The 15,077-nt window shown below is 37.6% G+C and overlaps 1 protein-coding gene across 1 annotated transcript in view; it reads left to right on the top strand.

Moving 5' to 3' along the window:
- The first annotated feature begins 1,575 nt into the window (after positions 1–1,575).
- The window catches only part of LOC107699687 (collagen alpha-1(XXVII) chain B-like), a 79,455-nt gene continuing 65,953 nt past the window's right edge, over positions 1,576–15,077 (top strand). The window contains exons 1-3 of the mRNA XM_016501022.1: positions 1,576–2,056; positions 5,946–6,016; positions 12,242–13,494. Coding sequence (XP_016356508.1) covers positions 2,004–2,056; positions 5,946–6,016; positions 12,242–13,494 — 1,377 coding nt within the window. The 5' untranslated portion in view covers positions 1,576–2,003. The remainder of the gene's footprint in view (positions 2,057–5,945; positions 6,017–12,241; positions 13,495–15,077) is intronic.

Here is a 15,077-nt window from a genome sequence, read left to right on the forward strand (position 1 = left end):
GGCCAAAATTTTTGGGATAATATTCTAAGGACAGATGAGTCAAAAATGAAAAGTTTTTGGAGGATGTAGGTCTTCTTATGTCTTGAGTGAAGAAAAAACAGCATTACAGAACATCATCTTCAGTAGTAAACTGTGATTATGGCAGTGTGATTGTATTGCCATTTTTGTTGTTGTGAAACAACCTGCTTAAAGGAATCATCTTTTCTGCTCTACACCAGAGAATTCTAAAAGGGATACTCCACCCAAAAATGAAAATTCTCTCATGATATAAGTGCATCATGAAGTGCTACGTTAGCATGTTAATAAGCAATTATTTTGTGAGAGAAGTAATGAGAAGTGCTGTTTTGTGGTGCGCTAGCGTGTAAGCAAGCATTGTCGCAGACAAATTAATCAGCCAGTGACAACAACGTAGAGGTTGCCTCTTCTCATGTGACTTTTTTCCAGTATCCCGCAATTACGAACAGAAACAGCAACTGAAATACATTTTTGGACGATTCACAAAAACGTTGTAAGTTAAGATAGGTTTGAATAGATGCACAAACCAGCATAAAAAAAGCTAGGGAAAACACACGCATATGTTGTATTGGACGTTTGAGTAAAAGTCCTGCTGTTAAAGATATGTAGCTGTTGTGACAACTAGCCTCAGTCATTTGTTCACCTTGTGCACCCTGCTTATGTTGTTTCATAGTTGAATGCCTGCTACTGTATGTTGGAAGAAGGCTGGATACTGTCACTTGTGTTTGAAGCAGGCCAGCCAATTAGGACATTATTTTTTTGGAGGAATTTCACAGCACAGGATGGCACCAGCACACTACATTCAGACACAGGATCTGAGCAAGTCTATGACAAGATCAAGTTGTCATCCAAAAACCCACAGTTAAATACATATTTTGATGAGCCCCTAATGATGCACACACACACGTATGTACGTATGAGATGATGGATGGATGGATGGCACACACATAAATACATAGCACTCGAGTTCCTGAAGAGGAACCAAGGTTGGTTTTTTATAGTTTTTTTTTATTAGTAATATGGAATTTATGAATGTAAAATTTGGTTAAAAATACATAATAAATTATTAAATAGTAGCCAAAAAGTAAACATTGAATATTTTCATTTATAATTCTATATTCCACACCACAATAAATAGTATAATTTGCTGGATAAAGTCTTTAAGTTTAAAGGAGATTTATTTAACTTTATTTCTAAAACATATTCCATTTGAAACATGCTGTCCTGCTTTGACTGTGAACTTCCTTATGTGCACTGAATTAAAAGACTTTGCAATTGCCTTTAAGGCGTAAAAATATATATATATATATTTCTTCTTGTTGAAAGCTAAATAACCCTTACGAGATAAAATTTCACAAGAGCAAATGGCCAAATCACCATGAAAAGCAAGTTGGAGAATGATCCACATCTGTGATAAATGACCAGCTTTGTATTTAAATAGTCTTACTCTTATGTGACGTTCTTTTCTGTTCTTTTTTCATTTTCTTTTTTTGACGAAAGCGAAAATAAACGGGTTCCTTTTGGAAAGACACACCTTCCATTGAATCCCTTCTAGTTTCCCGAGCGAAGTGTTTCTTTCTCAGAAGACAGTTGAGGGCGACAGAGGGAATTATGCTTCCAGTGTCCCAAATCTTCAGCATGCCTACGAAGTAAGATTCAGTCAGCGACTTGACTAAGCGCTTGTACTTCACCTCAGCAAACCATATCTGTGCCGCTTTGGACTTAGCTTTCCAGTTTTCATCATCATCATCGGATCTATTGCTGTCAGATGGGGAAGTATGCATCGCGCCTCGCAGGTTCCTCTCTTTGGAAAGTAGTACTACATTTGACACTTGGGAGGAAAGACCACGGCATGTAGTATTGTATTAGTGTTGCATGAAGACTTTCAGCGGTTATTAAAGGACATTGTGATATGGAAGTAATTCAGCAACTCTGTCATGTCTTGACTGCAGCAGCAAACACTCCCGAGGAAGAATGAAGTAAGCGCGATGGAGCCGGACAATGCCCTGAACTCCAGACTCAAAGCAGCTGGAGTCGGGGGGTGAGTATGACAGTAGATAGATAGATTTCACACAAACGTTAAATAGGTCATAAATTAGCCTTTTGGCTGTCAGCTCCGTTACATAAGGAAGAATGAGTTCACGAAGGGAGGTCCGTTATGATGTCCATTCTGGAGTTTGGGGAAACTTGATGAATGAATGGAACACAGAAAACTTGTTGAACAGCTTTCTTCCAGAAGTAAATAATTTGCTGGAGAAAATCATAGGCTACGTATTTGTTTTGCATGAACTTCTTTTTACTGATTTAATTAATGAATTAATTGCTTTTTATGCTTTGTAATGATTTAGGTTGAGTTTTAGAATAGAAAATGATTTTCATATTTCTTTAGTCTCTTCCTGGAATGAATGACCAGCCGTGGTCAGCTGTTTATTTTCTAATTTTTATAATAAAATATATCTAAACTATCAAAAAATCTTAAAAACAAAATCAAATTACTTGAAATGAAAGCTGTGTAACATATTAAGTCTTGTTTTCAATGACTGTTTGTGGAATAATTTCATTAATATTTTATTATTTTCATTTTAATAATATTTACACCATTGGCAAACGTATATAAATATATATATATATATATATATATATATATATATACACACACACATGCATGTACAGTAGTATTGTACTACAGAATTGCATGAAGGCCTTCAGCGGTTATTAAAGGACATTGTGATATGGAAGTAATTCAGCAACTATACGCTATATATCCTGTTCTACCATATAGGCTTAAGCTTTTCTCAAAATATACATGTTTGGTCTTTTTCTAACATTTCTCATATGTGGAATTGGCATAGAGAAATCAGCTGTTACAAATCTTGACTGCATTTGGATACAATTACCGTTGTAGTAAACTTTGTTAGGGGTGACAGGGGTGAAATCTTGTGTTTAGATTAGTACTCTCTCGCTTTCTCTTGCACTCTCTGAACTGTATCATGGTCCGTGGTGGGACTGTATGGAAGTGGTTATGAGTGGGAGGGGGGCAGCATGGCAAGCGTACAGTTCTTGTGGCTATGACTGAAAATGCTGACTAAAGTAAAACTGCATACAGTACAATATCTGGTCACGAATGGCATTCCCACATCCACACTGTCAGCACATGGGGGCAGAAAAAGAATATATAAATGAACACCAGAGTGATGGAGGAGAGGCTAAGATTGTCATGTAGTACGACCTTTGCTTATCATCATTGATCAACTCTCATTATAAATAATTACCTCAGTATTAGAAACCCATAGAGCTATTTTGGCTTTTAGTCCATGTGTTTTAGCTTTAAGACCCTCTAAATGCCAGTGTGCCCCTAAATGTTATAAAAATGAACTTTTAGCAGCTAAACGCATTATGCAAGTTCAGTCCTCTTATCAAATTCTTTTGTAGAATGATAATGTCTCCTCCCTCAATACCACTTCTGGCTAGCAATAGCAAGTAGAAAATCATGTTTGTCAGCTGTAAACTAAAGGATATTGGGTGTTTTTGGACATGGGCATTCATTTAACATGCCCACTTTAACCTCAGCTTCCTGTTTCAATAGGAAATACATCAACACAGGAAAGAAAACTGGACTCGTCAAGCCATTTTTTGGGGTCTCCATTAGAATTTTTATGACATTGCAGAACCACTTAGAGCACAATTACAATTGTTTTGTTTTTTTCCCAATACTACAGATTAGAATTAACTGTTTGGCTACCAACATTCTTAAAAATATCTTATTTTGTGTTAAACAGAAGAAAGAAATTAAATACAGGTTTTAAACAACTTGAGAGCAAGGAAATGATGACAGAATTTTCATTTTTAGGTGAACTATCCCTTGAATAATTTAAAAATCAGCACATATTTGTTCAGCACTAATCTAAATATTTTGAGGGGCTTTACTTAATGGTTTTAGCTTTGATCATACATCACTGCACTCCTTTTGCTGTATTAATTGATTAAATTTATTTCAGAGCTCTTAGAATGAAGCTCTCCGAATTTCACAGCCTTGGCATATTGAGAGGAAACACTCACTTTCTATATGGAGCATCACAAATTTTTGGCATCCAGGCAGATGATAAGCTTTGACTGCCTACTGAGCAGAGACAGCTGTTAGGGCTTTACAGTAAAGGCTGCTGCTGCCAAGTGTTACTGGGCCTACAGGCAGATGGAGCGCTGCTTTTGGACACTGACTAGACTGGTAATTTAGATGGATGTGGTGATGCTTTAGTGTAGAATGGAACAATGTGATCCCAATACTTTGTTTTCTTTCGGTAGCTGAGGGAAAAAAGTGGCAAAGGCTTTTTGGTTCTTTGGTTTGATCTTTCTTGGGTATGAAATGACTCTCTGAGAGGCATTGTTGTTTTCTCAGTGTTGGAATACACTGTGGTTGGACTTTTAAGATTAATTTGAGAGATTGGACACATACACTTTCATTACAGATTTCTTGTCAGCATTCATGTGGGAAATATTTTAAATATATTAAAACTTTTAGGATATAAACTACTGTTCAAATGTTTTGGGTCAGTAAGATTTATTTTAATAAATTAATCATTTTATTCAGCATGAAAACATTGAATTGATCACAAGTGACAGTCAATGCATTTAATGTTTCAAAATATTGCTATCTAATAAATGCTGTTCTTTTGAAATTTCAGGTTATTTAACAATCCCTAAAAATGTATAATGGTTTTCACAAAAATATTAAAATAATTAAAGCAGCACAGCTGTTTTCAACAGTGATAATAATAAATGTTTGTTAAGCACCAGATTAGCATATTAGAATGATTTTTTGAGAATCATGTGACACTGAAACTGGAGTAATGACTGCTGAAATTTCAGCTTTGCCATCACAGGAACAAATTATACATTTTAAAGGGGTCATATGATGCTGCTTAAAAGAACATTATTTTGTGTATTTGGTGTAATGAAATGTGTTTATGCAGTTTAAGGTTAAAAAAACACATTATTTCCCACATACTGTACAATATTGTTTTTCCTCTATGCCCCGCCTTTCTGAAACGCGTCGATTTTTACAAAGCTCATCGGTCTGAAAAGCGAGGTGTGATTTGATTGGCCAGCTATCCAGTGTGTTGTGATTGGCCGAATACCTCAAGCGTGTGACGGAAATGTTACGCCCCTTACCATTAGTGCTGGGCGGTATACCGGTTCATACCGAATACCGGTGTTTTATTTTTGTTATGATATGAATTTTTTAAATACCGCAATACGTCGCAATACGTCGCAATATGTCGCTTAAACAACGTTCGGAACGCGACACTGTTTGAAAGGGGTCCCTTTTCACTGTTGCACTGTGGTGAGGGAACAGCTGTATGTGTTACTAAGCGTGAAAGTTCCGAAACTGAAGCTGTAGAACTAATAGAACGTGATGACACAGAAGAACTCATCTACAATATCCACATTGACTGCCACAAATATCCACCGCCCCATGCCATCAGCTCCCGCGTCTCACACACACACGAGCGCGACTTTAGCACTAGATTTAGCAACTTTCAAACCCTTCTCAAATAAATGCAGGCTTGGTGTGCATAAGTAATTTCTTTCAAAAGCATAAATGTACCGACCCCAAACATTTGAATGGTATTGTGTAAAACTGTTTTTATTTCAAATGCATTGTCTGGGTAATTCTGCAGTGGTTTAAAACTGTGGGTAATGGCTGAAAATTAACTTTAGAAAAAGTTGAATCAAAATGATTGGAAATAAATCACTTTAGTTCCAGTCCTATTTTACATGTGTCAAATTCATTCTACTAAGTTGTCTCTACTGTTTATATTATTGCTTGAGTCGTGAAGTTGCCAAGAGTCATTGTAAAATCACATTTCAATATCAGCTAAATGTTTGATCTGTTCAGTTTGTATATGTAATTCTTTTCTCTTTTTTTACAGGAGAGCTGTCTTTCTCTGCATGGTTCTTTACTGTACGTGCTGTCTGAGGTTTGCACAAGCACAGTCTGCAGGTAAGTCAGATTTTTCATTCATGAATTTTAGTGCCTGATCAGCATGTGAAATGTGCATCTGCAAAATGTCTGTTCAGTTTTACCTTGGTCTTGACATCTGTGTCATAATCCTGTACGTTACATGAGCACATGGGTTCATTGAAGTCCAAAGACCTCACACTGCCTTGCAATAAAATTTGAGGATACTTGACAGGACTTGGATAAATAGACCTCTAATGTTACAACCCATTGGAGTTTTCCATGAGTCAGAGGTGAAAGAGGCTACAGGTACTATATTTTTAGGAGCAGTGTGGTCCTTATTTGCCAGAGTTAACAATATTCGGATGACATATGGAGGAGCCTTTGATCAACAACATATAACTGGTCTGAGTCGGTTTATTTTACTGTAGTAAATCAGAAGCCATTGTTTGCACAATTCTATATGTTTTGTATTTGATTCCAACCTCAGTTGAATGGCATTGTGCCTGATTGGATGTCACTGAGTTTACTGACTGTAGATGTTTAGAGTTTTTAATATTGGATAGTTCCTGTGTTTATTTCTAACATACATAATGTTGGTGGTCTGTTCCTGCAATGTAAAATCGTCACTTAAATTTAGGTTTTGAGGCATTGAGTATGCATGACACGAAGGACCAGCATGCGCACTTTTTTGGCTTTTTGTTTCAATCAAGTAGTCTAAACGTATTGGTTCTTATTCAAGGTGTGTCTAGAATTCCCACATCTGCTCTGTACATAATTTATGTGGTGGGAGGTTCATATTATCTGTCACATTCAGTCTAATTCATGAACTGTTTATTTTCTCATTTTATCTCATTTTGAACTCATTCATGTACATGTAACATATGGTGCTTCTGTGTCAGACATTAATGAAATGCAACAGCCATCATCTTTTAAACAAGTCATGAAAAATGCCTTTGTTCTTGAGTGTATGTTTGATGTTTTTACCATATGTGAGGCAGTCCATATAGCACATTCTCCCTCTGCTGTCAGATTTCTCTGGCTATCCGCTGCATGATCAAGTCATCTTAGCTGGAGAGTTTCTGGAATTCTTCTCTAGCCGTTGCTCTTATCTTTAGTGTAAAATATGATTTCCAGTATATGACATTCTACTTTCCACTGACATTTTATTCTGACATCAATTTCATGGGGAACAGGAAGTTTTGGTAGATTTTAGCCTGTTTCTTGGAACTGATGCTGATTCAAGTGCTCCATTTACAGCTCCATTTCTAATGCATCCACTGTTTTAACGCTACAGAGCATTAAAGGGATAGTTCACCCAAAAATGAAAATTACTCCATGATTTTTTCACCCTCAAGCCATCCTAGGTGTATATGACTTTCTTCTTTCAGACTAACACAATCAGAGTTATATTAAAAAATGTCCTGGCTAGGCATGGGTCGGTATTAGATTCTGACGGTATGATAACCTTAGATATAAAAAAAATATCACGGTTTCACGGTATCACGGTATTGCAATTACAGCTCTAAAATATGTTATTTTTAAATGTCTGGGTAAAAAAACAACTTTTTTTTCCACTGAACACATTTTATTTTTAAGAAACATATAGAACATTTTGGAACAGTAAACATGTCAGGCTAAATAATTAGAATAAATAATTAAATTCTTCTTAATTAAATGCAGTCACTTAAGTGAGCCTAAACCTGCAGCTCAACAATAATCAGAACCTAAATAAATTATATTCTGTAAAAAAAAAATCCCTATAAATGAAAAAAATGCAGTCACTTAAGTGAGCCTAAACCTGCAGCTCAATAATCAAAAATATAATCAAAACATAATTTCTGTAAAAAATAAAATAAAAAATTAATAAAAAATGCATGCATAAACCTGCAGCTCAACAAGGTTTTTGGAGACATGATCGCTTTCTACACATTCATCTTTCAGTCAAAGTTATGATGCAGGAATGTTCACCTTTCCCGGATTAAGTTTGGAGCTATGGTTTGGAGCGGTGAGGTACGAGGATGTGTGCACATACACACATAAGGAAAGAGAGAGCGCGAGTGTCACACACACACACGCGCGCGTGGTCTCTCCGTACAACACCCAAACAGTGGCAAAGTTTTTTTTTTTTTTAAATGCGTGATTTTGAACAGATGTAAACAATGGCAGGAGGCTTAAAAGTATAGACGTGATACCAGCTAAATTTAATTATTGTACTAAATCGCAGAAAAGTAGGCTACAGTACGTACTTTACACTGCTATTCCTCACTCTGTGAAGTAATGTGAGGGAGGAAATTAGTTGACGTTAGCTAGTTAATTAGCCATGTTATCTGCCTCGGTAGCAAGCCAAATAGTATTTATTTCAACACTGAATAGTTTATGTTCGACTTGGAAGTATTTATTTAGCGATCGGCGCTAAAACATCATCTGTACGGAACATCGTTGTGTACGGAACATGGTTAGTCTACGTTACCTGAAAAATTCCCATGCAATAGACTTCGTCTTTTTCGACGGGGGAAAAAGTTCCAGGGATTCATCTCCTTCGGCCATCCTACACACAGGTGACTCTGACCGCTAACACCAACCGGAGGGGGAGGGGTCGTGTGACTCGCTACGCTCTTCGCTGCACACAACTGAGGGAGTCCTGCACTTTCCGTCTTTGACGACACGTAAAAAAACTGCACATACCGCAGGAACGGTATAACGGAAATTTTTAGTGGTTTTGAAACCGTGACTTTTCCAAACCGCGGTATACCTTGAAACCGGTTATCGTCCCATGCCTAGTCCTGGCTTTTCCAAGCTTTATAATGGCAGTGAATGGCTGTTGGTATTCAATAGTCCAATAGAAGTCCAATAAAGTGCATCTATCCTTCATAAAAAAGTGCCTCACGTGGCTTCAGGGGTTAATAAAAAACCCCTGAAGCAAACTGATGGGTTTTTAAAGAAAAATATCCATATTTAAAACTTTACGTACCGTATACTCTAGCTTCCGCTAACTTTCGTATGCGTGTACACGAGAGAGTGGCGTTCCAGCGGATGACGTAGGCTTAACACAAAATATCCCTTTAAGGCCTGTAACAGGGCCTTTCCTTTGACTTTTACAGTAGGCCTTGACCAAAGAGGATTAATATACATGGAGAAAGCTAGGTGTTAGCATTCCCATTCATTGCGGTGGTTCAGAACCCTCCAAAATTACTCAACTGTGAAATCTGCCACCTTTGCTCATGGGCGTCCATTTCTGCAGCCCACTTTTTAAAGCCACTCATATGAGCCATAAATGCAATGCAAAGGCCATGACACGCTAAGTCCGACTAGAATGAAGAAAGTAAAGCGCAACTGATCAGCATAATTCGTATTCAAAATGATAAGCAATTCCTTCATTGCTTACAGATTCTATATCCGCAGAGGGTGCGTTCCACTTCACTCTTAGACACACCCTTGCAAAATTCCTTAATCGCTTACCCTCAGCCGCAATTTGGAAGTGCAGATCCTTGACCCCTTGATTTGGACTGAGGGAGCTGGTCTACTCATGTGTACACTTCAGGCAGCTATACAAAATGCAACAAAATTGTGATGTAACAGCAGATGAATATAGACTACTGCCACCTGCTGGTACAGATAGTTTTTTCCTCTCACACAGGAGCAGAACGTACATGATAATTGGCAGTTGGCTGTAGTCTTTGCAGTGTGTTCAATCGCAACTTTTTGTCCCAGAAAAAAATGTCTGATGAATGTCTGATGCATATGGCACACAAAATTGGAAACACTTTAGGAGTTTCGAAGTCGTCATCTGATCGGTTAAATTCTACGGTATTTCCGAGAGATGTGTGTGTCACGTTCTTTAAAGTTCTGCCTGAAAACAAAGATGCCTGTCAGTCATATGGCCTCTTGGGCGATCATTGGCCATTCAAAGCGGCCAAGGTTCCCAGACCTTCAGCCGTCAGTCTATGCAAGACTAGAGTTTTGGTAAAGGGTTGGACTTTATGGCTAGGGTTAGGTTTGGGTCTTATGTTTTTGTACAAACCAACTACAATTTCTTATGCAAATGAACAATGTCTTGTGCAAATATTATGTCTTCTTATGAGACCAGGTTGTTTCTTCTGAATGATGTTTCCTGATTCTGGCAATTTCAGAGAAATTGCTTACAATCTACAGGTGCATCTCAATAAATTAGAATGTCGTGGAAAAGTTCATTTATTTCAGTAATTCAACTCAAATTGTGAAACTCGTGTATTAAATAAATTCAGTGCAAGCAGTCTTCCCCATAATTGTGTAGCCTAGTGAACCAAACTGAGAGACCATTTTGAAGGCTCAGGAAACCTTTGCAGGTGTTTTGAGTTGATTAGCTGATTGGCATGTCACCATATTCTAATTTGTTGAGATAGTGAATTGGTGGGTTTTTGTTAAATGTGAGCCAAAATCATCACAATTAAAAGAACCAAAGACTTAAACTACTTCAGTCTGTGTGCATTGAATTTATTTAATACACGAGTTTCACAATTTGAGTTGAATTACTGAAATAAATTAACTTTTCCACGACATTCTAATTTATTGAGATGCACCTGTATTTTTGCCAGCTAGAAAACATTTTACCCTTATGACAAAAAACAACTGTAAATGATCAGAATTTGTAATAGAAATGGTCAAAACAAGTCTTCAAAGCATAAAAACAAATGTAAGATGTAATGACAATGCAGCTGTGACCTGATAGGGCAAGTATCAATTGCGTCAAGTGGTCCTAAACTCGTTCACACTGGCCAGGGTCAGCAGGTCATGCTTATCGTTGAACCCTGCTTTAAAGGAGTTTATTTCATGCTGTTTATGACTCTTTCAGACAGCACCCCTTACTGTGATTTGTGAGTAGAACCAATGGATGTTCATCATGTGTTCTGTTGAGGTGCATCGTTGGAGTTGTGCTCTTGTTAGAGTTTTGTGTCAGGATCTCATGTGATTTATGTGAAATTATTCAGATCATTAATTTTCTAAATTCAGAGCAGTTGTTTTCCTGCTGTTTGTCAGGAGATGATCTGTCACATCTTTCAGACATGCTCAATAATGAAGTGGCCAATATGTTAGTAACTCTGTTTAGATTTGCTTACAATACTACTGCAGACATAGTTCTTTCTTTCAACAATCCCGTCCAATCTGCTGATCATCATTTGTTAAATGATACAGGGCTTACAGAGAAGAAAGTCTGTGCACATTATTCCATTTACATGTGCTTTTCATTTAGTACTCATTGGGTATATTTTATAACTGCAAATGTTAAGCTGGATTTTGTTTAGTTGATGTGTTTGGGTTAGATTTGGTTTTGTGATGCATACTCTCATTTGTGTTTATTCTAAACTCATTACTGATTGTTTAGAAGTGGCAGTCCGAAGACAGGCATTGACTGTTTCTTCTGCCGCCTTACACATTGTATTTTGTTACATTTACTTGTCATAAAAGGAATCAATTTGGGTGCTATTGATATTGGTCATACCATAGGAATTAAAACGAAAAAATATTTTTCATAATCAGTGTTATTGCCTTGATTTCCATTGAAAATATCAGTTAGCAAAACTGACTTCAGAGAAGTACATTTTTCTTAACCCCAATGTTTTACTTTAAAAATACAAAAATAGTAAGAGTTATGCTTAAAATGTTGCCAGTAAAAATAACTATTACAAGAAAAGGGGCTTATTATCGTACACAGCTTTGCTTAGAAAGTACGTTTATCTTGTTTTAAGAATGTTTAGATATTTTTACTGGGAAACAATATAAAAATGCAGATTAATAAGAATATATATTTTTACAGGTTTATACCCAAATCCACATAATAAACTGGAACACTTCAATCAATACAGACTAACATGCTTGTGGTTTTGTAAATCTTACAGGGATGTTTGAGATGCATACTCCCACTCACTTCACTTGACCTGATTTATTGCAGACCTCTAACAATCTAATGAATTTGTAGTAGAGGTGATCAATCTATAAAACTCACATAAGCCCACACAGTGTTATTTTTCTAAGTGTAATAGTATCAGCAGAGTATTTAATGGAAAACTGAAGCATTACCCAAGATGAAACATTAACTTTGCCGCATATGTTCTACATATGCTTTTGTTAATGATCTGTTTCTGTAATGAGCTCAGTGTCTCAGTGTGTGAGCAGCAGCTGCAAGCCTTCAGTCGGCTGCGATGAAATCCATTTTGCTCCTAAATCCTAAATCCATCTACATGTAGTGATTACTGTGGTAATTATTTGTGGTTTTCCTTTTTGTAGATGTGGACGTGCTGCAAAGACTGGGATTGGTTGGGAAACGACCATCTGGGACACGCTCCACACCTCAAGGTGTCATCCCCTTCAAATCAGGAGTCATCCTAACCCAGAGGGTGCGAATTGACATCCCAGTGAGCTCCGTCGTCCCGGCGTCACTGGGCTCGGCGTTCTCTCTCATCCTCAGCGTATGTTCGCATCGCATAAACAATGCTTTCCTCTTCACCATTGTGACAAAGAGGAAAAGACTGCAGCTAGGGCTGCAGTTCATCCCTGACCAAATCTTAGTTTACTTGGGCCAAAAGAACACTGTAAAGTTCGATTATGATGTTCACAATGGTCAGTGGCACAACCTGGCTTTGGAAATCCAGGCCCAAAGGGTTACGTTATATACTTCTTGTGGGAAGACAAGTGTACATGCACATTTGCATTTTAAAAATGAGGAAATGCTGGATCCAGAGGGCTCCTTTCGATTGGGAAAAACGAGTCAGAACTCAGTGCAGTTTGAAGGAGCCATCTGTCAGTTTGATATTCATCCCTCTGCTAAGGCAGCTCACAATTATTGTAAGTACATTAAAAAACAGTGCAGGGAAGCTGACACTTATCGGCCAAACCTCCCTCCTCTTTTACCACTATTATCCCTGGATCCCAATATATCTGTTACCGTTCAGACCCCAAATGTTGTAACAGAGGTAAACGACAGACATCTTTCATTAACACAAGACAAAGTACGCATTAATCATGAAACCTCACAAGTCCTAAACACCTCCGTTCTAATTACGTCTCAGTCTGTACAAAGCACGGTGCCACCGACGATAGCCCAGCCCACACTACAGCTCCCCCTGCAGGCCACATCACAAACTGCCATGGCCTCCTTTGGGAGTAGGACATCACAAATATCTTCAAAGCCAACTCAACAAAGCAGTCCCAGGAAGAACCTCATGAAGGCAACTGTAAAGCCCCAGATACTAAAAGAGAACGGGATGGCTGTCAACTCCACACCAGCAGGCCAACAGAAGAACAAACTGGATATCCAGACCCCTGCCGCAACAAAACCTAAACCTTCTAGCACATCCAGAGTGTCAGAGATGACAACATTAGCATCACAGAGACCATTACCAAAGGAGACCTCCAAACCCAGCTCTTTTGAGCCCGTCACTCCTGCAGCAACGGATGGTTTCCAAACCTTTGACCTTGAACCAACCCAATACTCCCTCTTGGCTGGGCCACCAGGACAGAAAGGAGAACCAGGACCACTGGTAGGATGTTCTTTCATGTAGTCATACAACAAAGTCATGTAGTCCAAGCAACATGGAGAAATATGCAAAAAACATGAAACACGAATGTTATCGTTGAGAGGACCCCATGACTGTGAGTCAAACCTGTTGAAAAAACACCATATGCTGGTTAGGCATGTTTTGAAGCATGGCAGCTGGTTTTAGCTGGTCCTTAGTTGGTCATGAGCTGGTTATAAACTGGTTATGAGCTGGTCCTGAGCAGGAGCTAGTCGCTTAGGACCAGCACATGACCAACTTAAACCAGCTTAAACCAGCTCATGACCAAGTAAGGACCAGCTCAAACCAGCTGCCATGCTTCAAAACATACCTAACCAGAATATGCTGTTTTTTTTTTTCAACAGGGAAATCAGTAAGTCTCTTAAAATATCTGATAATTTGACCTTTTTATGACAAGGCAGTTAGTTCAAGCTGTAAATTTCCATGTGGTGCAACTCCCCCAAAAAAGCCAAGTAATTTGTCTGTCAGCTAGTAAAATGATCCATTTATTTTACAGTAAAATGTTATTCTAGCAGGATTTTTTCCTGATTACTTTAAAGACGTTTACTTTTTTAAATACTCAAAGCTAAGTCAGGTTACAAAACTGTAACAACAAGACATTCATCTTGCAATAGACCACTTACACTTCATGGTATAGAGACCATTTTCTTTCTTTTTAAACAGTGTCTTATGGTGGCCAGATGGCAAGTGTGCTGCTTTGCTTATTTTGAAGAATGGTGAAATGTGAATTATTGGCTGTGGCCATGTGTTATGTGCGCCTTGGCCTTGTCATCTGCCTTCATTTGTTATATTTAAGTGCTGACTGTTGCAATGCATTAATATGAATTCTTTGTCATTTGGTTTGCATTACCTCTTAGGGAGTTCAATACATAATACAACACACACTACACAACGACGTCTTTTACTAGTTAAACAACCTTGTCTGGGTGCAAAGTGTTGGTTGAAGACTGGAAAATGGTGTCATCATTGTTGCCTTTGAGCTTTTGGTGGTCTTGGTCTTAAGCCTAGTTTATAAAATCCTTTGGAAGGGCATTACAGGCCGGTGGGTTTTTGTCTGTGTAATGCACACGCTTTTTCCTTGTAGTTAAATAATGAGGTCACAAGCCAGAGGCTTGGAGACACACTGCAAAAAAAAAAAAATCTTAATCAGCAGTTTGTCTGAACATATGTAAACATCCTTGAAACAAGATAAATTCACTTGAGCAGTAAAATTGTTTCAGAGAATATGTATCTTGAATTATTTATTGTTCTTTACCTTATATTGCCATATTTTTTTCTTGTTTTAAACATAAACCTTTCTAAATGTGATTAGATTTATTGCTCTAAAAGAAGAAAAAGTGTTACATTTCTTATGCGGTTTTATTTGTCAAGTGCATCTATATTTATTTAAGAATGTTTACTGAAAAACAAAACAAAAATTTATTATCATTTTAAATTTATTTATTTCAGTTTTATTGCAGTGCAGAGCAGCCTAAAAACATTCTCATTAGTTTTAGATGACCTGGTAGGATGTATACTAAAAAGTATGTTATTTAGTATCTTATTTA

The sequence above is a fragment of the Sinocyclocheilus anshuiensis genome, unplaced genomic scaffold, assembly GCF_001515605.1.
Source record: "Sinocyclocheilus anshuiensis isolate Anshui unplaced genomic scaffold, SAMN03320099.WGS_v1.1 scaffold278, whole genome shotgun sequence".
Lineage (NCBI taxonomy): Eukaryota > Metazoa > Chordata > Actinopteri > Cypriniformes > Cyprinidae > Sinocyclocheilus > Sinocyclocheilus anshuiensis.